The sequence below is a fragment of the Trichechus manatus genome, unplaced genomic scaffold, assembly GCF_000243295.1.
Source record: "Trichechus manatus latirostris isolate Lorelei unplaced genomic scaffold, TriManLat1.0 scaffold00056, whole genome shotgun sequence".
Classification (NCBI taxonomy): Eukaryota; Metazoa; Chordata; class Mammalia; order Sirenia; family Trichechidae; genus Trichechus; species Trichechus manatus.
In genome coordinates, this window is record NW_004443992.1 from 4,295,899 (window position 1) to 4,323,744 (window position 27,846).

General features: G+C 40.1%; 1 protein-coding gene across 6 annotated transcripts in view; it reads right to left on the minus strand.

Annotated features, from left to right (window-relative positions):
• ANKRD44 (ankyrin repeat domain 44) overlaps positions 1–27,846 on the minus strand; it is a 203,682-nt gene that overhangs the window by 115,859 nt on the left and 59,977 nt on the right. For all 6 annotated transcript variants that reach the window (XM_023732935.1, XM_023732936.1, XM_023732933.1 and 3 more), the window contains exons 3-7: positions 19,731–19,801; positions 8,073–8,273; positions 7,628–7,715; positions 4,973–5,115; positions 3,584–3,796 (exon numbers count right to left, since the gene is read on the minus strand). In XM_023732935.1, the coding sequence (XP_023588703.1) occupies positions 3,584–3,796; positions 4,973–5,115; positions 7,628–7,715; positions 8,073–8,273; positions 19,731–19,801 (716 nt within the window). The remainder of the gene's footprint in view (positions 1–3,583; positions 3,797–4,972; positions 5,116–7,627; positions 7,716–8,072; positions 8,274–19,730; positions 19,802–27,846) is intronic.

Genomic DNA, 27,846 nt, shown 5'->3' on the forward strand with positions numbered 1-27,846 from the left:
CAAACTCATTGCCATCAATTCGATTCTGATTCATAGCTACCCTATAGGACAGAGTAGAACTGCCCAATCAAGTTTCCAAGGAGTGGCTGGTGGATTGAAACTACCGACCTTTTGGTTAGCAGTCGAATTCTTAACCACTAGGCCACTAGAAGCCCAGTAAGAGTGTCCTAATTCAATGGCAGAGCCATCTAAAACCCTGGCTGGAAAAACAAAAAAAGTCATACATAATACAATTTGTTTATGTATGTTTGTTTGTTTGAATGATTCTAAAAGCCAGAGAAGTTATGTGAATGGCTCAGATGTTCGTTTCCCTCCTTTCGGCACTTCCTCCACAAAGTTGCAAGTGCCACATCTCCAACACTGTCACTCTTGCCTATTCCAGTTTTCACCTTCAATCTCAGCAATACAGCCCATTTTATAATTTGGTCCTGGTACATATAAAGAAGAAATCTGGTCCACTTAGCAGAGATGTCACAGGCTTCAGCTCCAGCCGCTTAGGGTTAAATGATCTAAGGGTCCATGGACAGAAAAGAATTGAGACCATGGCAGTCTAATGTTAGTGACCAGGAGGCAGGCAACCTGACAATAGTAATTTCTGAGTCTACCTTTCTAAGACGTATCCAGCACGGCTACACCTTCAGTGCCTATTTTAGCACTTACTTTAAATGTTTGCAAACAGAGCCTGGAGACACTACAAAAACTACAATGAGGGCTGCAACAGAGATGAAAAATTATTTTATAATTTCTCATGCTCTTCCTGTTTGTAAGTTACAAGGGAATCTTCAAGGGATTATTTTATATATGATTGTGTCTTTATTATTTTAGCACAATTAAACTGCTATTACAAAGTCAAAGGCAGGGCCATGGTCAACCTACGCAAAATAAGGGACTGAAAAATGTGTACAGAACACATACCACACCTCCTCTCTCCATCCATCTTGTAATTGCTGACACTCATGAAGGCATCATTTCAGTGTTTTGTGAGAACAGAAGAAAACAAAGTAAACACGTGGGTGGGTTTGGGCTACATTTCAATATGCTATTTTCCTCAAACTTTGGAAAATCTAAACAAACAGAAATTATCTTAACAATCTATAAACACTTTCAAAATCCAAGGAACAACATGGTACAGAGAGATAACAGCTTCAACTGGAAAGCCACCTCCAGAGTCAGACAGAGTGGCTCTACAGAAATGTTAGATGATTGGTGTATTCAGAGTATATCTGGAATAACTAAGGGAAATTCAAAGAGAATTAGGAAATCGGAGGATGTAGACAGAGTAGATGAAGGGAGACTGAGGAAGAAGGCTAGATCTGATCCAAAATCTCATTTATACAGATAATATAAAACATAAACCCAAGTCTCAGAATTTAAATGACATTTTTTGTATTCTATTCCTGATTAGCAGTCCACAGGGAAAAAAATTAAATATTAAAATTAAACAATTATGCTTTCCAGGTTCATTTAGTAGGGGAGAAGAGAAGGCTGCCATAAACCAATGCAACATGTATAGTTGAAGCTCCTCATCCAATCTAAACTGACCAATAGTCAGTTAACTGGAAGAAGTAGGTAGGTGTGTCCGAAATTGGCCTTCCAGCATCCAGTATATGGTATGCTGAGATCATCAGTCAGTATGCTTTACAGAGGTCATGGAGAGCATCAGATGGCCCAGTGAATTAATTAAGTGGAGGTTAGTGAAGAGAGCTTTTTTTTTTTTTTTTAAACTTCAATGACTTCCTTCCTTAGAAGGATTCAGACGACATCTATCAGACATCGGATAGCAAAACTGAAATTGACAAGTCTTGGGGACATTAGCGGTTTGGCCACCTGTTTGCCTCCTATCCCTTACCACCATCATCTGTGACTTCAGCCCACATGATGACCCTTTCCCTACCTTGGGCCACAGCTCCTTGGCCTCCTCCATGCCCCTAAGGATCTTCATCTTACCATCTCTTAGGGCCTTGGAAAGGTTTCACTTACAAGATCGGGAACTCTGAAATTATTACCTATTTTACTTTTTCATTGCTGCTTGCTTTCTACCTTCATGAAAACACTGCCCTCTCCTAGTTTTCTTATCTTCTCTAACTCTTCCTCTTTCACCACCTTCTCTGGCTCTTCCTCCTTCTCCCTATCCTATGTATACAGGAGTCCTCCATCCCCTTCTCTAATCATGCTCTACTCTCTCCTTGCGTGATCTCATCCTTTCCTCCCAGTTTCTATCACCTCTACGTGAAAGAGGCAACTTAAAATTTTTTCTTCTCTACCACTTTTCCAGGCTAGAGTATCACATTTTCCACTACTGGTTTTCTCAGACTGGCTGTACCAAAGGCTTAGAATCAGCTTCTCAAAAACTAAACTCCTCTGGTTTACCTTCTAAGCCCACTCTTCTTCCTGACATTCCTCCGAATAACAACAATCATTTATCAAGCACTTACCATGTGGCAGACTCTAAGTAATGTATGTGTGATAACTCATTTAATCCTCAAAGCAGTTCCATGAAGAAGATACTATTATTTCTCCAATTTTACAGATAAACAAACTGAGCCATACAGACAGGTTATTTATGATTACATAGTTATTAAAAGTCAAGGCTAGGACTAGAATCTAGGTAGGCTAGCCCAGAATTGAACACTTAACCACTACACTGTATTATCCTTCTTAGCCAGATTTCGATCCTTGCACTCGTCAACTCCTCCATCTCTTGCCCAACCCAGACCTGCTGCTTTTTTTTCTGCAAATTCTCTCCCTTCTTTTGGCTCCTCCCCACTCCCCTGTCTTCATCACCTTTTATCTAAATCAGTTTTATTTACTGCCAGTTATTCTCTACTCAAGGAGCTCTGGTGACGCAATGGTTAAGTGCTCAAGTGCTAACCAAAAAGTCAGAGGTTCGAACCCACCAATGGTTCTGTGGGAAAAATGACTTGGCGATCTGCACCCTTAAGGATTACAGCCTAGGAAACCCTATGGGGCAGTTCTACTCTGTCCTACAGGGTTGCTATAGGGTCACTATGAGGAAGAATCACCTCTGCAGTACACAACAACAACAATCCTCTAGTCATCTCCCTCTCCAGTCCCATTACACCTGGATTTTATTTTTTCCAAAATGAAAATAGCTTCTTTTTTTCTAAGAATAAAAATAACACATGCTCATTGCTTCAAATACAGAAGATATACATATATATAAAGCTAAAAACCAAGTCATATGCTCTTGGCAGCATTAATTTAGGCCTTCCTTTGAATTCTCAGCAGCTCTACCCTATTAGCTCAACATTCACGTCAGTATTAGAACCTGAGCTAAGTCAACATCCCCGAGACTCAGTTAGTTGCCCTGGAACTAAGCTTCCGAGGGCACGTGTCTGGAGTCTCAGTGCCTTCTAGCTGGTACCACCACTGCTGCAGAAACAAGAGCTGCACTCCCGCAGCTAAGTGTCCGTAGCATCCTGATGTAGGATAAGCCTGTGTGAGTCAGACTTCTCAAGGTTAAAATTCACTAAACATGATAAAATTTACAGCAGTTGATTTTGCACAAACTGAGGCTCAATGCAAAGGTATTTAATACAGACAGAGACTAAGAGTTTCATACCTGAATGTTAACATCCGCCCCATTGTTGACTAGCAGTTCAAGACACAAAGCACCGTGAGTGGAGGAGGCAGCAAAATGCAAAGGGGTGAACCCGTTGTTGTTTGGCTGGTTCACGTTAGCACCGTAGTCAATCAGCTCATTAACTACAGCATCCTGGCCATTGTAGCAGGCGATATGAAGGGCAGTATTTCCATAGACGTTGATTTCATCAATCTGCAAATGAGTCCAAAGCAAAGCAATTAAAATCACTGGAGTCAATTTACTCCATTTTTCAGGAAAAGCCTAATGGCTGTGGCTAGAGAAAGGAAATGTCCATCCATCAACATAATTATTCAGGGCTCACTCTGCACTTGCCCCCGTATTGCTCATGTAGGGAATGCTTTCACCCAGAGGCAAAGATCAGCAAAAAGTGAATGTGACAAAAAGTGAACCCAATAGGAAGAGTTAGAGGTTTCAACTTGTGGGGAGATATTTTTAGACCAAGGAAGGGATGAAGGGTGAAAGGCAAAGCTGCCTCAAAAGGCCAGAGGAGAACTGAGTCAGGGGAATGAAAAAGAGGTCCACACTCAAGGGATGGAGTGCAGAGATCATAAAGAGAAAGGGGTGGGTGCTGCGCAGTGGAGGTGGCTGCGGAACCTACTCACGAAAATTATGCTCAGAACCCCCTTTGTGTTAGAGCAGAACTGTGCTCCACTGAGTTTTGAATGGCTGATTTTTCAGAAGTAGATCACCAGGCCTTTCTCCTGAGATGTCTCTGGGTGAGTCAAACCTCTAACCTTTTGGTTAGCAGTTGAGTTAACCAATTAGTGCGTGTTAACCAATTATACCACCCAGCTACATACATATTTTAAACATATATACACATATGTGTGGATATACATATACACACACGTACATATACATAAATAAAATTTTTTTTAAAAACCAAACCCATTGCCATCGGGTCAATTTCAACCCACAGCAACCCCATAGGACAGAGCAGAACTGCCCTATAGGGTTTCCAAGGAGCAGGTGGTGGATTCAAACTGACGACCTTTTGGTTAGCAGCTGAGCTCTTCACCACTGAGCCACCAGGGCTCCATATACAAATATACATACATACATATACACATGTATATATACATGAATACATAGTATATGTAATGTGTATGCTTATATATTTCTATATCTATGTAGATACAGAAAATTGGTCTGTTTCTAGTTTTCCACTACTTAGTAAATGACCCCATTGCCCTTCAGTTGCCCATGTAAACTCAAAAAAACAGGATGAAAGAAAAAAAATTTTTCACTTGAATTAAAATGGAAATATATTTTAATTCAGAACAACAGAAAACCCATAAATGCACAGGCCATGTGGTGGTGCATTAATATGCACTAATCGTAGCTCACCTCCACCCCCAGATTCAGGAGGTGTTTGACAACATTGATCTGTCCATTGGAGACTGCAGCGTGCAGGGCCGTGTAACCCTTCTTATCCTTACACGTCACTTCTGCGCCATGGTTAATGAGCAATGCTACTACGTCCAGGTGGCCTTTACAAACAAAGCAGCAGAAAACATTGTTAACCTTTATAGGACAATCTGACGATTCATTTCACCTAAAATTATCACTATTAGCTTTTATTACCACCAGGATTTTGCTGAGCCATTTATAAGAGCTGATTTATGGCAAATATTCAACGAATATTTATTGAGCACCTACTACGTATCAGACATTATGTAAATGCTGCAGGAAGAAGAAAGATGATTTAAATGTGAGTCTTCTCTTCAAGAAGACTTTAGTAAAGAGAGCTGATGTCTGTCTACAAATAATGACAAGTCTAGGCCAATGTGTTTGTACTGTAATCTAAGAAAACAGTGTGTTCAAAAATGAAAGCAAAGCTTTTGCCATGCCTCACTAAAAAGTCAATGATAATTTGGTTTGGAAAAACTAATGAAAGAAAAAAGTCCATGAGTCAGAAGTCAGGATTATTAGGTTGAATCCTATGAAACTGGTGCTGCTCGACTGCTTTTTGGCTATAAAATGGCAATTTCATATGGCTCAACTTAATAGTATTCTCATCAATTGGTGGCTAAACAGAAAACTCTTCGAGATTCAACTCTTGTGGAAATATTTTCTAGAATATTTTACTTTGTTCCATATCTTACTATATGATAAATGTATTGGACCTTTCTTCCGGGACTGAGGATTGTTCAATGCTTCAGGAGCATTTCTCTAAACATGGATAATATTTGAAAGGAAGAAAATGAGTACTGACACCAGGACCTGTTATAAAATGAGTTTTTAAATGTGTGTGTATGTAAGTGTGTGTGTATGTAAGCGTAGGGGTGTGTATGAGAGAGAGAGAGAGTATGTGTAAGAGTGTGCATGTGTGTGTGTATGAGAAAAAGTGTGTGTCCATGTTTGTATGTGTGTGAGAGAGAGTGTGTGTGTCCCTGGTATTAACTTGTTTTATTAAAATTTGACCTTTCTTCCCCCTAGACGCATATATATAAAAACAAATTTGCGATTACTAGTGGTGCTATCTCAAGCTATTTGTCCTGGTTTTGTCCTGTTATTCCTTAAACATACGCATCTTTAGATTTTTCCCTGTTTGTATCCTGATGATACACAAAATAAAAATCTTATTTCTTTAAAGCGATTCTGCCCAAATGTTTTAGCTATACATCATCAGAGAAAAAAGTACAAACTCCCGGTTCTTCAACCTCATCTCACACGAACTTAGTGTGTGCTCTGCCTAAATATCTATCTCCCGGCAAACACTCACTGGCTCCAGTCCTACAGGTACCACACAGACATCTAATTTGTTCAACCAACTTGAAAGTCCATGTCACCTGAAAAACTGATCATGTTTGCAAAATTTTAAGATTCTGGTTTATTAAGCCCAAGGATTCATTCAGACCTATCTATAGTCATATAATTCATTTCATCCCCATCCCAATCCACCTCTTTTTCTCCCTACAATTAATGTTATTGTTTTTTTTCTGATGATAAAAGGCATTCATGCTTGTTAAAAAGATTTCAGAAAATGCAAAAAGGTATTAAAAAGGAAACCAAAATCACCCATAGTCACCAACCCCTGGGGATAATCACTGTTAATGTTTTGTCATAGAATATTTTCTGGATTTGTTTCTGTTGTATAGTTTTGTTTTTTTTACAAAATGAAGATCAGGCTAGTCATACCGTTTTATAGCCTTTTTTTCACTTAGTGTATCATGGCCATCTTTCTACATTAAGAAATACTGATTGACATCATCACTGATTTACTGCATGGTGTCTCATTGTGCAGATCTTCCATGATTTACCAAGCCAGTTTCCTTGGATTGGGCTTTCAGGTTGCTTACTGATATAATCCTGTCTTCTCTTCTAATTGCAGGATGTTCTCCAATTAGAAACACAAACGGAGGATCCATTTCCCACAAGTTTGCAAGGTCTATCATTTGTCAGTGGTATTTGTGCCAACAAAAGTGAAAAGGAAAAACATAGAAATGTAACTTCTTCCCTCATCTCCCCCACTAGCATGGACAGAAGTCAGAACTGCATTCTCCTGCTTTGCTGGCAGTTGAGTAGCAAGATAATCCATTCTGACTGCTGACAATCTACATAACAGCCAGGGGTTTGTCCTTTCTCCCTTCCTTTTTGTTTCTTTCAAAAATATTTATAAATAAAAAGACAAATGGAATTTGTGTCCTTGCTTTGGTAGTCAGTCCTCTTTCTTTTTTAAACACCTTACTTTCCTGCCATGACAAGTTAAAATAAGCACAGTTGGTGCAGCTTTCCAATCCAGATTAAACCATGTCCAATGAGGTCTAGGCTGTGATTCATCCCTCCTCCTCTTTGTAGGATAAATAAATCTCTAATAAAGCAACTGCTCATAGAGTGCTCTATGCATGCCAATAAAATGGACAGAATCTTAATTCAACTGGAATCAAATCTTTAAAAAAGTCAGACTTGCACAAGAGAAAATCTACATGGTCCATGAGAGACCCTTGGCTTGTGAAGTAAGGTTATCTGTACTTTCCTTCCCATTCGTGGACTCCTTACCCATATATGCTGCCCAGTGCAGAGCACGCCGGTCCTTCTTGTCAAATGCATTGATGTTTGCCCCTTTGGCCAACAGTAAATTGACCATCTGAAAGATAACCAACAACTAAATCAGGTGTGCACTCTGTAACCATGAGGCTCCTCACTACCTGCAGGTGATCTGAGCCAAACTGACATCAAATCTAAAGGCAGGTCGGAGGTTTGGAGTTCAAAAAAGTAGGAAGATGATGACACAGACCCTGTGGCATGTATATCAGAGGAAAAGACTGAGGTGAGGGCCTACTTTTTCAATTCCTTGTGGCTGTGAATTTATAAATGGAGTTAGTTACCTAAAGTTTGATCTACAAATATTATCACATTCTCTAAAAGTCTCAGCAATAAGGCTAGGTTTCACTTGGGGCTAAGAGAGTCTGCGGGGGGCATTCTCAGTGATGAGGACACCCACCTCCACATGGCCATTCAGAGCTGCATGGTGCAAGGCTGTCCGCCCCCCTCGGTCGGAGACATTGACGCTGCTTAGCAAGGGAATGATCACTTCTGCACACTTGACAGCCTTATTGGCTGCTGCCACGTGGAGGGGGGTCTGCCAGTTCTTGTCCCTCGCATTGACATCAGCTGAGTGCTTAATCAATACTTGCACTGCGTCCTAAAAGAAAAGCAGAATTTGCAGAGGTCACTGACAAATGCTTAATCAATACTTATTAGGAATAGGATGCTTGGCCAGACCCTGGAAAGATGGACAAAAAGGGAATGCTTCCTGGCTCACAGCCTGGCTCAGAGCGCATATTCTTCTAAGACAAATAAAGTAACGTGCCAAAGATCAAAAGAGTGGCATAAATTAACAGTGGGTTGGTTTCACTCTGCCTTCCTTTGGTAAGCCAAGAGCCTCGGCACATCTCTAAAACTAAATAAATCTTTAGGTGTAAGGTAGCCTAAGGCCAAATGAGACCACTCATGTGCAAGTGTGCACACACAGGATAAAGTATCGATAGGCCAGTGGATCCCCAACAGAACATTTAAGGCTAGAGATTCTGTCAGTAAGCCTCCAACTTCCAAAGCCAAAAGGATTCAGAGCCCTTCAGCGATTTTTGAGTTGATTTATAAATCTTGGGTTCTCTATGCCAACGTCTTAACCCCTTGAGTGATCTATAAGGGGTCAAGGGAAAAGTATGTCTGTTACTAACTCATCTTGAAGCTATGACATTGTTCCATCTTGTCCCAACCTTTTCCAGGTTAAAATTGGTAACGTCTTAAACCACTGTTGAGTTCCTTCACCTTTATTGAGCCTCCCATTTTTTATTTTCCTCCTACTGAGACCCAATCGGCTCACTAGACTCTTGACCTATGACTCTCAATCCTGGCTGCACCATGGAATCACCTGGGGAGCTCTTGAAAATACAAATGCCAGGGTCCTGCCCCCTGATATTCTAGCTGACCTCAGTATTTCTGTAAAGCTCCCCAGGGACTCTATTGCACAGCCAGGGTTAGGACCACTCTTCTGTTCAGTCAGTTGCATGATATAGCTCCTCTTGAGAAGGGAATGACTGTCAGTTGCTTCTTTCTACTTCTAGAGATTTCCCTGGGACCACTTAGTGGGGTTCCTTTATGGACGTCTGGTCAATGTGGTATCCAAAAGCCAATGAAAGGCATTAGTACCACACTCCCGTCACTTTATTCATGGAACAAGCACTCACCCTTGTACACCTCAATCCCCATAGGGCTGGGATTGTTCAAACTATTTCATCACATAGGTATATAAATGTGCCCCAGATTTGAGCTCCATAAAATTAACACATTTATCAGAAACATAAATGATGAAATAAAAAGAATGTTCCATGAATCAGTTGTAGCAACATATCGAGATAAAGGGCTAACTTGAACAACAGAATGAGAGCAAAAAGAAATTGACTTGCAAATTAGAGAACACAGTTTAAATAAATAGGATGATACTTGTTTTAATGATCAAAATTATGAATTATCAAATTAAGTTAAAATAAAATTTTACTATTTACCAGTATAAATCTGCTATGAGTAGGAATCAACTCGACGGCACACAACAACAAGTATGATGGAAAAAAATACTGTTTAAAAGCAAGCAGCATTCTAAGGAGGGTAGATCCCGTTAAAGGATTCCATAGCCTCTGTGCTCAGCGAAGCCCTTGCTGTGCAGTGGTAGGTCTAGAGTGAGTTTGGGAGAGGGGTGTGCAGAGCTGCACTGTTCAACATAATGGAGTGAATTTGGAGCTCCGCAGGAAGAAAGAGGTGAGGACAGACTGGAGAGAGAAGACACGGGCCCTGTACCCCCAGACAGAGGTGTACATCTGGGCTGGAACAGCACCAGCAGTCCAAGAGGGAAGAGGGGAGAGGTGAGGCATAAACCAAACTAATTCAGCAAGAGCAGGCTTGGGGAGCCAGGCAACCAAAAATTTAAATCTCCAGGAATTCTTTGAACTCATTGGGAGAATATTAGTCTTTGCACAAGATGTGTAAACAGATTATATATGTTTAGAAGGTCTTATATACACATAAGTATGTTGTTGTTGTTGTTAGGTGCCATTGAGTCTATTCCAACTCATAGCGATCCTATGGACAACAGAAAGAAATAGGTGTCATGAATTGAATTGTGTCCCCCCAAAATATGTATATCAATTTGGCTATGCCATGATTCCCAGTATTGTGTGATTGTCCACCATTTTGTCATCTGATGTGATTTTCCTATGTGTTGTAAATCCTATCACTATGATGTTAATGAGATAGATTAACGGCCATTATGTTGATGGAATCTACAAGATTATATTGTGTCTTAAGCCAATCTCTTTTGAGATATAAAAGAGAGAAGCAAGCAGAGAGATGGGGGGTGAGGGGACCTCATACACCAAGAAAGCACCACCAGGAGCACAGTGTGTCCTTTGGACCCAGGGTTCCTGCACAGAGAAGCTCCTAGACCAGGAGAAGACTGATGGCAAGGACCTTCCTCCAGAGCTGACAGAGAAAGAAAGCCTTCCCCTGGAGCTGATGCCCTGAATTTGGACTTGTAGCCTACTAGACTGTGAGAAAATAAATTTCTCTTTGTTAAAGCCATCCACTTGTGATATTTCTGTTATAGCACCCTAGATAACCAAGACAATAAGTATACAGATTATATATGTTTATTGACCCTGGCCAGTATCTAGGTTACATCAAAAAATCAAAATAGAAAAAGGTTCAAGTTCATTGGTCAGATAGGAAAGAAAGAGGAAGTGGTAGGGTCTCTAATAAATCTCTTTTCATGTGAACTACAGGCAATTTCCACGTGAATGTCAATTTCATCCATTTGCCTTTCACACCAACACCTACTGTTATAGCTCAAGGATACCTAGAATAGCCATTACTTTTATTTTTCTATTTTTGTAAAATATTTCAACTCTGCCATTTCTCCATTTTTATTTCTTTATCTGTTTATCTAATGAGCTGCATAGCTTTCATTTTGCAAACAACAAAGGACTCTATCAAGAAATAGTTAGCATGCAAGGAGGAGTTCTTACTTAATTTCCAAATATTAACTTTTTTTGAAAAATGAAAGTACAGTAGTCTAAAATGATTATGAAGGTGGCACAGGACCAGACAATATTTCATTCTGTCGTATACACAAGGTGGCCAGGAGTCGGAGCCGACTACACGGCAACTAACAACAACAGCAAAATGATTATGGAATTAAATTCACAGTCTTATCGAATATTAGAAATGGAGAAGACCTTAGGGGTCATCCCGTCTGACAGCTTCATTTTACAGGCAAGATGACTGCAGTCCAGGGCGATGACCTGTCAGCCTGGTTGACTTACTGGCTCACATATTTTCTACTGGGCCAAAGCTTACTCAGTGGACAGACTCAACCAAGCATCCTGACACGAATACTTTCAAACACTAATTCTCCATAGTTATATAAAACTTTAAGCTTTGAAGTTATAATCTGCCAAACTGGCTTAGTACATTTAATAGTAACTTAATAATAGTTTGGCAAAAACCAAAACCTTGGTTTAAAAAGACAACAATTTCTTTTTTTAAATTTCACAAACACACACACATATAAACCAAAAAAACTCATTCTGTCGCATCGATTCTGACTCATAGTGACCCTATAAGACAGAGTAGAACCACCCCATAGGGTTTCCAAGCAGCAGCTGGTGGATTCGAACTGCCGAACTTTTGGTTAGCAGTCCAGCTCTTAATGACTGCACCACCGGTAATTTCATGGCTATTTATGGAATTTACTTTTTTCCTAACTAAAAGAAGTTTCTCTTTGCCTGTATCACACTCTGTCTAAAAATTAACATCCAGGAGTATGCTCTGACAGAAATTTAACAAGTCGAAAGAAACTACCGTGGCGAAGGGAAGCTGAATACTTTCTGAAAGAAGAAAAGATACCTTAAAGTAGTGTTTCTCAAACTATTTGTGGTGAAGGACCAGTTTTTAAAAAATTATTTTTATTTCAAATCCATTGCAGGCCAACACTTTTGTAAAATACAATAAAAATTAATTACTAGAATAATGCAATGAAAAATACAAAGACACAAATTATAAAGCTTTTTTTTTTTTGCTATTAAATTAGCAGACATGAAATTACCCTACCAAATTGCTATAAAAGTTCCTAAATGCTTACTCTTATCACAGACAGGCAAGACAACAGTTCACGGCCCACACTGGTACACAGACCACGCTGTGAATAGCACTGCTTCAAAGCATTTGTTTCTTTGTTGATGAACAAACACAAGTGAGGATCACAGCATTTCTCCTGAATGGAGATATCAGCCCAGTTAACATTCAGTCTTAGGGCTATAGGCCTTATTGGAGTACACAAAATGCAGACATAAAATGCAAAAATTAATTGACAGTGGGGAGAAACTGCCACGGGATGCCACATGGGGAGGTAACTGGAGATGGCATTTGCAGTCACTTTATTTCCACTTTTTATGACTTTTCCTTTTTAAAAAAGGCACCCCACCCTAGTAATGAGAAGTAGAAGCATACAACATGGCACAAGGAAAAGATGAGAAAGAAGAAGAAGCATAGATCTTGAAAAAAACTATTGCCCTTAATATTTGTTTGATTTTTACTCTCAAATGTGCATTGAATTTTAGTGGTCATAAATTACTCATGGAAAAATAATTGCTTATGGCTATACATAGTCCTTGCAATGTCAAATTTTATAAATTATCTATTTCGTGAAACCATGGTCTGAGTCTTATTCAACTTTGTCCTCTCCACAAAGCCTGGCAGGTGACTTGCACATAGTGTACAGTCAATAAATTTCAGTAGAATAAATATATTTTATAATCATCAGCAAACTCTGTGCGCAATAATCTGTGAGTATTAACAGGGCATTTACCACAGGTTGACATCCCTGAGGCTGCATTCAACTCCTGAAGCCATTTACTCCATTACTGTAATCATTTGGGGGTTTTATCCTGTACTGATCATAGCAATTTCATATTCTGTAAGAATTGTATAAATTAGTGCCCAACCAATTTGTTCAATTGATGGGACTGTTCCTTTGAAAGCACCCATCATCAAACTAAACGCACCCTTTATCATTATAATGATTATTAGAGTACAGTTATTCTAAGAGCTAGTAGTACAAAAGAGGGTCCTTTGGAGACTTTGGGACATGAAAGAATTCTAATGCAACTATTCAAGAAGTGCTGGCTTTAAACATCATGAAAGGCAGACACTAAAGTATTCCCAGACTCTAGTCTCAGCTCTCAAAGTGTGGTATGTAGACCATGTGCATCAGGATCTTCTTGTTAAAATGCAGATTCCTGGGCAGACTACAGGCTTCATCAGAATCCCTGGGGGTGAGGTCCTAGAATAAGTACTTTTACCAAGCCCCCCAGATGATTTTTATGCACATTAAATCTAGGTACCACTCATCTACATGCTAACTAACAGATTATAAAATGTTTATGATTTATATGTAAATAATTTAAATGTTTTCTTTCTTCTCATTCCAGATATGATTTATGATTTATATGCAAATAATTTAAAGAAATCAATAATAATCCTAGCCTTCATATAATTTTCCTATTCTATTGTCTACTAGCATTAAGCCCACAATAATGACAATGTTTTTTAGAGGAAAACGTATGTTTTTAAAATTTAAGTTATAAAATAAAATGCTTTTCCTATTTTGCTCTGAGACATCTCATACCCATGGGGACTTCTGCCTGCACAGAAGCCAAAAATAGACCCATTTCATTGGTTGGAACAGTATCCACATAAGGGTGCTTATGAGATTTGAGGGAAGCAGTATAGCTGGGTGGTTAAGCACCATGGTTAGTCATACTCTCCTCCACTTAGTACTGGCTGTTTCCTCTTAGGATCATTACTTAACTCCTCTGAGATTATGTTTCCTAAATTAATGGTAGTAGCTATCTCAAAGGGAGGCTCAGAGGTTAAAATGGGATGTGCACAGAAAGTATTTGGCATTCTGCCTAGCACACAATAAGCGCTCAATAAATGCTCATAATGACAACATTTACATGGGCACAGCATCCTCAATCCTACATCCCAAAGACAGGACACAATGGTTTTTAACCTTTCTAATGAAAAAAGATAGTCTCTAGAACAGGGAAGTAAACAGTTCAGCAATTTTTTTTCCTTTGGTAATATTCTCAGCTCATTACGGAAGAAAAAAGGCCTATGAAAGGCCAGGGGCATTCTAATGCAGTAGGCAGCGTACCTGACTGTCTACCCTAAAGAGTCGTGAGCACTGTGTCCTCCAAGACCACACTTTGTACACCCTCAAGGCCCCCATGGCACACTTAACACTGCCTTCCAAGAAGTGGGCTCAATAAATATACACTAAACTCACCAGGTTTGTATTCATTTAATTCCTTTCCCCTACTGTGTTCTTTTCCAAATGACAGAGAGAGAGAGAGGGGAAAAAAAAAAAAAAAGGAACAAGAATAAGCTAAACAGGGAAAATGATATGAAACATTCCATAACAACACTTCACAAAATTCTCCCTGGCAGCTCCAAATCTTGCTCATCTATGTTATCTATCATTGCAAAATATGTTTCCCTAATATTTCTTCAAAGCCTTGGGAGTAGCCTGAGAAAGTGGAGGGTGAGGCCAGTGAAGCCCCTAGCGAGTGCATAACCAGTTGCCTTTGAGTCGATTCCAACTCATGGCAACCTCATGCATGTCAGAGCAGAACTGTGCTCCACAGGGTTTTCAATGGCTGATTTTACAGAAGTAGATCACCAGGACTTTCCTCTGAGGTACCTCTGGGTGGACTCGAACATCTAACCTCTTGGTTAGCAGCTGAGTGTGTTAACCATTTTCATGACCCAGGGACTCCTAGGGAGCAGATAGGGAGACAATACTGTTTTGGTTCCAAGCTCTTTCTCCCCTGAGAATCCAAAACATGCCAGACTTGGAGAGAGAGAAGGATGGGAGGAGAATGTAGAATTACCTAGGAGTACACAACACAGCCTCATCAGCTACCAAATAAGTCTTCAAGATTTATCTCTAGAACACAACCTGTGTTGGGAGATTTTCAAGAAGTGTAACCATGTCTTGATTTACTTCCTTGTTTATTGGGTACCTTTTATAATGTTAGACACGGGTGGATGTTTAATCAATGTTATGATTCTGATACTTCTGTTGCTATAAGAGGCTTGGGAAATGAACTTTGCAATGAACATTATTTTTCCAGACATAAAAGTCTGATCATAAATTTTGTCTGAATGGAGAGAAGGCTCAGAAATTTTGACTTATACTGATAGCCGTATTACATGCAATTTTGAAACTGGCCCTGATTTTGCAGGTTCCAATGGCTTAATTGGTTTCTAGTGCACACACTCCCATAAATAAATTTCAAGTCAGTCTACTTCACACGCATGAAATACTAGCATTCTGATGTGGTGTATACTAGTTCCATGTGTGAAGGCATACACAGAGAATCATGTTATCACAGCTTAAGTTAAAAATTTAGTCTTTAACTTAAAATAAACAAACAATTCTTTACTGAGCATATACTATGTGCCAAGCACCGGGCTAGATTTTATAAGGACAATGGTAAGCAAAAGATATGGCACTCATTTCAAGGAGTTTACAGTGTTGAAGACTTTTTTAATTAAAAAAGAATAACACTTTCAATAGTAGTCTTGTACTGGCCAAGCTGAACTACATTTCCAAGAACTCCCTTCCTTATAGTGTTCAGTTTAGGGTTGGCCATAGAAATCTGCATGGGTTTAGAAAGCATAAATAAAGTCACAGTCTGGTCTGTGTGTAGGGTGCAGGGTAGTGTTGCCGCTTACACATGATGTCGCTGATCAGCTTGATCACCTCTTGGCACTGGGAGGGCAGCACCTGGGTTGATGCTTCTTCAGATCCTGCAACTCTTCCTCCAATTTTTCCTATTCCTGGGCTGGGTGTGTGCACACCTCCAAGGTGAAGAGTATCAGCTTCTTCTGCAAGTCACCCAGGTCCTCGATGTTGGAGGCAGGAAGAGCAACTCGCCTTTGTTCTTCCTGTTTCATGTCCAGCTTTGTATTTCAACTGATGGCCCTGCTGACCTTCAGTGACATCAGGGCCACCATAGAAGCTGAGGTGATAGTCTTACATAGACTTCTTTATCAGCTTGCACAATTGTGTAAGGTCTAATTCCTATAACAAATCTCTTATTCCATGTCTCTCATGGTTCTGCTTCTCAGATTGAACGCTGAGTGATTAATCATCTATTCCTTAGAAGCAAAGGGGCAATGAAGAAACAGTTTTTAACACATATTCGTGTAAGTAATAAGGGTGCTTGCCAATCCAAGGAACAGACAGATGTGCCAACTCTCTTTCTGAAGCCATATACCTCCCCTTGGAAAGTGCTAACAGCCAAATTCCCAAATACCAGTCCAAATCTTCTCTGTTCTTTTCCCTCAAGCCTATTTGCCTTTCCCCAACTATTATTGAGGGGAGGCCTAAAATAAAGGCAATAGGACTGAGATAAAATGAAGAAGGAAATCTGAAATAAGAACTTCCACAGCACAGTGATGTACCTGGAGTTAAGATGTCCACAGCACAGACAGCTTTAACAACGGTTAGAAAGACTCCACTTTTCATAAGAAAATTTTCAACTTGCTGTGACAGAGATTAGTATGAAGACATACTCCCATCACTACCTATTCAGGGTTTGTTTGGGCTTAATTTCTTCCAGGCAAAAACTTCTACAAGGGATTTTTTTTTCTTCCCTAGCAAAACTGCAGAGGGAGCTGGTTACTTGGAGAACGAACAAATGCCCTTCTCAGATATGAAGGGTGATCAGTCATTGAGTTGACTGAATTCAAACACACTAAAGATCCTTAAAGAGGGTAGGCTGATGATTGATGGAAAATGGATGTTTTAAGGATGCCTTTGCCACTAGTTGAGCTAACATAGGTGGAGATCACTTGGGAAAGGTCACATAATATTGGAATTATCTGGGTTTTGTGTGTGTGTGTGTGTGTGTTTCTCTCAAACTAGACTACAAGCTTTATAAGGGCAGTGACCAGGTATCTTATTTTTCTTTGCAGCTGCATCACCAAGCACAGTAGCTGGCACAAAGGAAGTACTTAGTAAAAAAATTTTTTTAACTAAAACGACCTGGTTCTTGTCAAAGAGGCAATAAAAGCCTATTTCCCAAGAGACAATTAAAATAAATTTACCAAAGCTCAAAACCCGTTGCTGTCGAGTCAATTCCGACTCATAGTGACCATGTAGGATAGAGTAGAACTTCCCCATAGAGTTTCCAAGGAGCGCCTGGTGGATTTGAACTGGCACTTAACCACTATGCCACCAGGGTTTCTACCAAAGCTCAAGTAGTCTTAAAAGACCACAAAGTATCCCTCCATGCTGGGTCATGAAGCTGATCATGCAAACTCAAAGCAGCCCATTGCACTTTTTCCAGATAAGAAGAGAAGAAGATTCTGGATTCCCCAGGGTCTGAGCCAGAAAATTAAGGATTATTTACTTCTCTCATTCCAGTGGGTTATTCTGAAAGAGGATACAACCAACTTCTTAAACAAAACAAAATAAAACCTACTCAAATCAAACAGCACAGGAAGGAAGACTATGGGCACTAAGTTAAGTGTCACCTACCAAGTACATTTTGAAATTTCCAGATAATTGCCAAAGAGGAAATGTTGACATTGATGATAGTCGTGGACACCTATGACTTCCATGTGTGCATTCTCAGTAACATCTCTTATTCCTAGGTGTACCTGGAGAACATCACCTTCTCCAGAAGCAGAGAGGAAGCTTCACTTAGCTAAAATCAGCTACCAAAGGCCAGTCATCAAATGCTAAGTGCCTATCAGGTTAGAACCTCTTGTATGCCTAGATGGTTGGCCTCCCCTCTGACCAAGCTTTAAGGCTGATGTGTTAGTTATCTAGTGCTGCTATAACAGAAATACCACAAGTGGATGGCTTTAACAAACAGAAATTTATTCTCTCACAGTCTAGACGGCTAAAAGTCCAAAGTCAGGGCGCCAGCTCCAGGGGAAAGCTTTCTCTCTTTGTTGGCTCTGGAGGAAGGTCTTTGTCACCAATCTTCCCCTGGTCTAGCAGCTTCTCAGTGCAGGGATCCGGGGGTCCAAAGGACGCATTCCCCTCCTGGTTCTTCATTCTTGGTGGTATGAGGCTCCACTCCCCCTCTCTCTGCTCACTTCTCTCTTTCATATCTCAAAAGAGATTGACTCAAGATACAACCTAATCTTGTAGATTGAGTTCTGCCTCATTAACATAACTGTCTCTAATCCTGCCTCATTAACTTCATAGAGATAGGATTTACAACACAAAGGAAAATCACATCAGATAACAAAATGGTGGACAATCATACAAGACTGGAAATCATGGCCTAGCCAAACTGACACACACTTTAGGGGGATACAATTCAATCCATAACAGCTGATATTCATTAGGGTTTCCTGCCATCCCCCAACCCCCATTCTCATCCCTTATACTTCCCCTGAACCAGCTGACCCATTTATCATGGTTTCAGTGCTCCTCTACCCTGTTCCCTGAGCTCTAGACCTGTACAGATAATAGTCTGTTAGTCCTCTTCACCTGAATTTCCAGCTTTAAATGACAAATTGTTTATTGAACACCTGCAGTGTATCAGGTTTGGGATATATCAGGGAACAAAACACAGATCCTCGCCCTCATGGCGCTTCCATTCTAGTGACATGTGTGCCAAACTCAGCATGCTTAGACAGAACCAATTGTCTTTCTGCCTCCTGCTCCTCTGTCTCTGTACCTTCTGAGTTAACAGTATCACTACTCACCCACCTTCTTTTCCATCTCACCCTCACGAGGTACCAAACTCTGTCAAGTTTACCTCAAATTTTCTCTCAAATCAGTGACTCCTCTCCATGCTCCCATCTCTACCTATTCAGGCCTCTTTGGCCTTGTAGTGGATGCCTCTGCCTGGAATCCCTTTCCACCAGCCCATTTCCATGCTGCTACCACAGTGGTCTTTCTAAAATCCTTATCTAAGTACATCACTCCTCTGCTGTGACCACTACCCACAGCTCAGAGGATATCAGACCCTGTGTGATTTGGTCCAGCCTCTACCGTCAGACCTAGTTTTCATTACACTCCCATGTTACAGTTATGTCCAATTGAATCCCTCATTCATTTACTTCCATGTTCTTGTCCTCTAGCATGTTTATCCCCTTGCCTCAGCTTTCACTCCTTTTTTTGGCCTGAGAGTCCCTACTCATCCTTCAAGGACCAGCTCAACTGATATTTCTTCTTAGAAATGCCTACTTCCTCTACTCAAGTAGGCAGTTAGTGGCTTCCTCCTCCAATTTAATTATGAAGTGTACTGATCTGCTTACCCATGTGCCTCCCTGACCAGACTGAGAACTCAATGAAGTCAAGGATCATGTGGTCTACTTTGGTCTACCCCAGGAACCTTTAGCACCATGTCTGGCATGTAGGAAGTGTTCAAATTAACAGCTGCTCATTTTTGATAATTCTGTTGCATGCCAAGATAAAGGCCCTTTGCTCATCAGTAAGGATCCCTAATTCTGCAGAAATAATTCTTCTCTTTCTGTGGACAGGAGGTATCAGATTAAATAAGGTATCACTCACTTCACTTCTGGAGGCAACAGCCCGGTGCAGTGGGGTCAGCCACATGTTGTCCTTGGCATTAACACGAGCTCCTGGAACCAAATGGCACAGGTTAGAGGCATTTTGGACTCAAGGGAAGTTCCGCTGATGTCATGTAAAATGTTGTATCTTGCTCCCATTTGCCTGGTACACTACTAGCTTTTCATTTTCTGTGTGTCACCCATGGGCTTTCTAGCCTCTGGACAGGATGAGACACCCAGCACAGGGGAGGGAGCAAGGCCAACAGCCAAGAATGTCACAGATTTGGGTAAAGGCTATATGTGAGATGCAGGGTCCCTCATTTGGATAGGAGACACAGAACATTTAAAGAAATCGGAGGTACTCTAGGACTATGGAAATGTAGGTTCTGAAAAATGAAGAATTTTTCAGGAAAACATGTATATATTCCTGAATATAACACATATACTCATATATATATATATACAGTCATGCATCACTTAACATCCACAATATGTTTTGTGAAATAGAACATTACGTGATTTGAATGTTGTGTGAACACCATATCATATACAGGCAGTCCCTGCGTTATGAACATCAGACTCACCGACAACTCGTACTTAAGAATGGACTGCTGTAAAGTCTATTATATTAAAAATTTGAATTAAATACAATGGTTCATGATAATGAACACGCACACTACTTTGTGATGCTCATGAAAATATTGCAGCGTTTGGAAGTGTTTCTTAAGTGTTAGTCTGCTTCGTCCCATTCTCGGATTGGGATTTTGGAACTCTATTATAACCTTATGGGACCACAGACATATATGCGGTCAGATGTTACCCGAACGGATGTTATGTGGTGCATGATTGTATATACATATATGTATACATATACATGCGCACATTAAAACCTGTGAAAGCCAGAACTTGTGTAAGGTGGAAACCTGTCAGAGAAAGAAAACTCAAATATTTTCCACTAATAGACAGCAATAGAAAAGTGGTAAATTGCACTGTCAAAGGCAGAAAACTTGTGAGATCAGGAAAAACAAGGTAGTCCCATCGCGTTCCAGCTCTCACAGGTTTCACTGTATAGGCAGTCCCCAGGTTATGAACAACATCCATTCCCAAGCCTGTCTTTAAGTCAAAATTTGTAGATAAGTTAGAACAGGTACATATGGTTCTTATTTAGTGTCAGTTAGCCAACTGTTTCTTAGTATGTAGTATATATTTTACCTTTTTATGCATATAAAACACTTAGGAAACATTACCAAACCACGCAATGTTTTCATGAGCATCAACAAAGTAGTACATGCATTTGTTTTTGTATTTAACTCAAATTTTTAATATAATAGACTTTATGGCAGTCCGTTCTTAATTACGAGTTGTCTGTTAAGTCAGATGTTCGTAACCTAGCCACTGCCTGAATATTATCATATATTTATACCTATATATATGTATACATACATATAATCAGATATTTTATTTTATTTTTAATCATTAACTGTGTATGTATGTGTAAAAATAGCATGGGGGCAGTCTCTGACCTCCTCCAACCCCACAAGCGGTAAGAAAAACCAAAATCAACAGCACAAGACTGACTCCCATGCGGTGCAGACCACACAAGCCTCCTCTCTCTGCCATCTTTACTAATTCTGACATCAACTGTCCCTCGCATAATACTCTCTACTCTCTGCTGGGTCTGATAATTCATTGCATTGGCCACACAGAACCCACAGATCATACTCATGATTATGGGGTTCATTAGAGAAATAACAGTTACAATTCAGGCTCAGGAACCCTCAGGATACAGTTCTTCCATCAGGACAGCCTCTTCCTGACTGTGCTTGCAGGCACTCCTCTCCCTGGCCCTAGGCCTCTCCCCAAAGGCACTCAGCTTCCTCTCTCCATGGGCGTGGAAGCCCACCGCACTGTCTTCTGCTGTCGGGTCTTTGCTGCTGGCTCTTTGCTGCCGGGTTTCCCTGCCACCACTTCTCACCGTCTTCAGGGTTACAGCTTTCTCTCTCTTTCTCTTGGTCTCCTGCTTCTGGAGCTTCTCACCGCAGGGATCCCAGGTCTAAAGGACACACTCTCAACTCCTGGCTGTTCTTCCTTGGTGATGGTAGGATCCTCCTCTCTGCTCTGGAATTGGCTCTCCTTTAAGGCAAATGACCAATCCCCTCAGTGGGCCACAATTACAGTCCTGCCCAATCACCTGGGTGGGAGTCACAAGATCATGGCTAGAAAGTCCACACAAAAGTAATCAATTGCACACAAAAGTAATCAATTGCACCGCAGTGTGTATACATATGTATGTGTGTGTGTGTGTGTGTGTGTGTGTGTGTGTGTGTGTGTGTGTTTATATATATGCCACAATACCCTTCTTGGCAAACTATCAGAAGTGAACAACCTTCAAATGAATACATACTGGATGCCAGTTAGAGTTCAAACAAATCTTACAGAGTTGAGTTCTGATGAGATCTGATCTGGGCTGAGGGGATGGGCAGAAATTTGCTTTATCCAAGAATCCCCAATATTTCTGAGGGACTAGCTAGACATTGTGGTAGGAAGAAGCCAGCTTGTGGAGCTTTTGAATAGAGACAACATTAAGCCAATGTGGATTGCTCACGGCTCCCTCACACTATGAGGTGGGCAGAGAGGCTCAAGCACATGTCCCAACCAGCTCACACTCAGAAATGTGCCTCATGCTCAAGTCTCTGTAAGCCACATCACTATCATGGAGCAGAGGCACTGTGGCTGAACAGATTCACAGGAAAGTAGAGTATGCTCTCCTGGATAACACCTCACAATTCTGCACAATCACAAGCTTGCTAGTCTATTTCTGAACCACTGTGATACCCAGTATGAGTTTCCTTTTTGGGGGTTCTGGGTTTTGCTCATTCTTCTTCTGGTCAGAGATGGAAAGTTTTATAAAAGGGCTACAAAAGAGCAAAAGGAGAAAAAATGCACGATATCTTTGCAGATGTAATAAAAGGCGCCTATTTCAGCCTTCTACCACTCGTCTGTCAGTTTATCTTACTGTGGTGGCTTGCATGTTGCTATAGTGCCAGAAGCTATGCCACCAGTATTTCAAATACCAGCAGGGTCACCCATGGTGGACAGGTTTCAGTGGAGCTTCCAGACTAAGACAGACTAGGAAGAAAGGCCTGGCAATTTATTTCCAAAAGCAAATGAAAACCCAATGTATCACAACAAAATATTGTCTGATATAGTGCTGGAAGATGAGCTTCCTGGGTTGGATGGTACTCAGAGTAACACAGTGGCCACAACAATGGACTCAAGCATCCCAGTGATCGTGAAGATGGTGCAGGACTGGGCAACATCTCCTTCTGTGGTACATGAGTAGCCATGAGTCATAGTCAACTCGACTGTAACAATCAGCAACATTTCAGCCTTTGGACAATGAGGAACAAAGCTCAGGAGAGAAAAGAGTAGAGGGATGAATCAAAGAAACTAGAAAGTAAAGCTGAAGAAAGGAAGTACAAAGGAAGTGTCTCAGGGACAGGGCCAAGAAAGTGAGTCAAGTGCAAGCAGGGGCTGACTAATCGTGAAGCCAAGGTGAGCTGACAGTGCAAAAATGGAAGCCTTCTATAAAGGCAGCATGAGATTTTCATGGGTAAAAGTGAGCTGGAAGTTTGGTTTAAAACACTGGCTAAAAGGAAATAACACATCATAGAATTTACACTATTTTTTTTTCTTTAACTGAAGGAAAACAAATACTATCAACAACATTAATTACAGAAAACAAAAACATAATAATTTCTAAAAGCAAAGAGAGATAGAATTCCTGTCCCCACTTCCAACTCTGATTTTATTAGTTTGAGATGGGGCCAGGTACAATATTTTTTCAAAAGCTCCCCAGGCCCCCAGGTTATTGTAATATGCTGTGAAGGTTGAGAACCACTGATAAATTGTTTGAAAATTATTTGAATCCTAATTTCATTAACTCCAGCCAGGCAGCTCACCTGAGAGGGTTCAAGCCCCAAACATCAATAAGCATCAAACTAAAGCCAGTTTGGGTATGCTAAGAACCAAAAGGAGTCCCTGGCGTGTGCAAACAGTTAACATGCTCTGCTGTTAAACAAAAGGTTGAAGGTTTGAGTCCACCCAGAGGCACCCCAGAAGACAGTCCTGGTGATCTACTTCTAAAAAGTCACCATTGAAAACCTTACAGAGTACAGTTCTACTCTGACACATGGGGTCACCATGAGTTGGAATCGACTTAATGGCAACTCGTTTTATTTCAAGGATGCTTTCTGGTTGAAAGAAAGACCAAGAATTACTGTCTCAATTGAACTAGTTAAGACTGAAACTATAAAAATGTGCCTATCACAATGAACAGCAACAAACCTATTTTACTTTATTCTTTGATCACATAAGTAATACAAGAATGCATTCTTCTTTCTAAAAAAGTAGATCGTTACAGATTTAACTAAAGTCCCTTTGATTATCACACCCGATGCTGGACTTTCTCCACTCCCTCAAGTTAACCACCACTCTGAGTCTAGTTGCTTTTATGTCTCGTATGCAAATAGGTGTATCCACAGAAAATCCAGAGAATTAAGTTGGGTGGCAAGTACAACAGTGTTCATTGTATTATTCTTTTTGTATATTTAAAATATTGTGCAATAATTTTTAAAAGGAAATGTATACCATTGTTTTATAAGTATGTTTTTTTTAATATTTGTATCATATTGTATTGATACTTCAAATTTGCTTGTTTCACTTGATATTTTTTTTATATCTATCCATGTGGGTACTTACAGAACAAGTCCATTCCTTTTTATTTTATTCCACCATATAAATATACCACATTTTTCATTTATTCCCTCTATTGACAGATATTTAAATTGTTTCCAGTATTTCACTATTTAAATGTTTCTATGAACATACATAAAATGGATCCTTGTGCAAACATGCAAGTACACCTACTCCTCATTTAACCTCTAGCTCATTATCCAACATCTTGCATTTACGATGAGAGTAAGAAGTCTACTATCCAACTATTTTGCATACTAATGACATATGTCTGACAGTCACGAACACCAAAGTGCGAGGCTAGACTAAAACTGGCTGTGATGGTTAAGGTTGTGTGTCAACTTGTCTGGGCCATGATTCTCAGTGGTTTCGTAATTATGTAATGATGTAATTCGGCTGTTATGTAATAATGTAGTCATCCTCCATTTCTGCTTAATGCCAATTTCATGTAACAACCTGGTCTTTGGAACTAACCATGTCACTAAATGAGGAGTGGGTGTATATGTCTACAATAGACTGTTAGAAATGGACTTTCTGGGTCATTGGGAATGTGCACTTTTGTTTTTCATAAGCACTGTCAGTCTTCCAAAGTGTGCTGACATGCACACTTGCCAACAGTGATTAAGGTTGCTTAGTTTCCCCACAACCTCACCAACACTTCATATTACTAGTCATTTTAAATTTTGCAAATCTCATTGGAAAAAAAGAACTACATCTTATTTTTGCATTTTCCTGTTTGATATGAGGCTGGGCATCTTCTGAAATGTTTACTGGCCATTTGTAATTCAGTTTCTGAGAATTGCTTGTTCATATTCCTTGCCTATTTCCTCCATTTTTCTGTTACTGTTTTTATAATACATTTATATTGTATTATTGTTATTTCCACCACTCCATCTGTCAGTTTGTTGTACTGTGGTGGCTGCATGTTCCTGTGATGCTGGAAGCTATGCCACTGGTACTTCAAATACCAGCAGGGTCACTCACAGTGGACAGATTTTAGCGGAGTTTCTAGACTAAGACAGACTAGGAAGAAGACCTGGGGATCTACTTTTAAAAAAACTGGCCAGTGAAAACTTATGAATAGCTGTGGAACATTGTCTGATAGAGTGCCAGAAGATGAGCCTCCCAGGTTGGAAGGCACTCAAAATATGACCGGGGAAGAGCTGTCCCCTCAAAGTAGAGTCGACCTTAATGACACGGATGGAGTAAAGTTTTTGAGACCTTCATTTGCTGATGTGGCAGGACTAAAAATGAGAACAAACAGCTGCAAACATCCATTAATAATGAGAACATGGAATGTAAAAAAATTAGAATTCGTCAAAAATGAAACGGAAGGCATAAAGATCGATATCCTAGACATTGGGGAGCTGAAGTGGACTGGTACTGGCCATTTTGAATCAGACAATCATATTGTCTACCATGCTAGAAATGACAAATTGAAGAGGAATGGTGTTGCATTCATCGTCAAAAGAACATTTCAAGATCTATCCTAAAGTACAATACTGTCAGTGACAGGATAAATATGCCTACAAGGAAGATCAGTTAATACGACTAAAATTCAAATCTACACACCAACCACTAATACCAAAGATGAAGTAACTGAAGATTTTAACCAACTTCTGTAGTCTGAAATTGATCAAACATGCACTCAAGATGCATTGATAATTACTGGTGACTGGAATGCAGAAGTTGGAAACAAAGAAGGATTGGTAGTTGGAAAATATGGCCTTGGTGATGGAAATTATGCCACAGATAGCATGAATGAATTATGCAAGACCAACGACTTATTCATTGCAAATACTTTTTTCCAACAACATGAACGGTGACTATAGACATGGACCTCACCAGATGGAATACACAGTAATCAAACTGACTACATCTGTGGAAAGAAACGATGGAGAAGTTCAATATCGTTAGTCAGAACAAGGCCAGGGGCTGACTGCAGAACAGACCATCAATTGCTCCTATGAAAGTTCAAGATGAAGCTGAAGAAAATTAGAACAAGTCCATGAGAGCCAAAGTACAACCTTGAATACATCCCACCTGAATTTAGAGACCGTCTCAGGAAAAGATTTGACACACTGAACACTAATACCGAAAACCAGATGAACTGTGGGATGACATCAAGGACATCATACATGAAGAAAGCAAAAGGTCATTAAAAACACAGGAAAGAAAAAAAAGACCAAAATGGATGTCAGAAGAGACTCTGAAACTTCCTCTTGAATGCAGAGTAGCTAAAGCAAACAGAAGAAATGATAAAAGAGCTGAACAGAAGATTTCAAAGGGCGGCTCGAGAAAACATAGTTAAGTATTATAATGAAATATGCAAAGACCTGGAGTTAGAAAACCAAAAGGGAAGAACATGCTCAGCATTTCTCAAGTTGAAAGAACTGAAGAAAAAATTCAAGTCTTGAATTGTAATATTGAAGGATTCTACGGGGAAAATACTGAATGATGCAGGAAGCATCAAAAGAAGTTGAAAGAAATACACAGGATCCCTGTACCTAAAAGAATTGGTCAACGTTCAACCATTTCAGGAGGTAGCATATGATCAAGAACCAATGGTACTGAAGGAAGATGTTCAAGCTGCACTGAAGGCACTGGCTAAAAACAAGGCTCCAGGAATTGACGGAATACCAATTGAAACGTTTCAACAAATGGATGCAATACTGAAAATGCTCACTCGTCTATGCCAAGACATTTGGAAGATAGCTACCCGGCAACCAACTGGAAGAGATCCATATTTGTGCCCATTCCAAAGAAAGGTGATCCAACAGAACGTGGCAATTGTCAAACAATATCATTAATATCACATGCAAGTAAAATTTTGCTGAAGATCATTCAAAAGTGGTTGCAGCAGCATATTGACAGGGAACTGCCAGAAATTCAAGCCAGATTCAGAAGAGGATGGGGAACAAGGGATATCATTGCTGATGTCAGGTGGATCTTGGCGGAAAGCAAAAAATACCAGAAATATGTCTACCTGTGTTTTATTGACTATGCAAAGGCATTTAACTGTGCGGATCATAACAAATTATGGATAACATAGCAAAGAATGGGAATTTCAGAACACTTAATTGTGCTCATTCGGAACCTGTACACACACCAACAGGCAGTCGTTCAAACAGAACAAGCGGATTTGCATGGTTTAAAATCAGAAAAGGTGTGCGTCAGGGTTGTATCCTTTCACCATGTTTAATCATATTTAATCAATCTGTATGCTGAGCAAATAATCTGAGAAGCTGGACTATATGAAGAAGAACACAGCATCAGGATTAGAGGAAGATTCGTTAACAACCTGCAATATGCAGTTGATACAACCTTGCTTGCTGAAAGTGAAGAGGACTTGAAGCACTTAC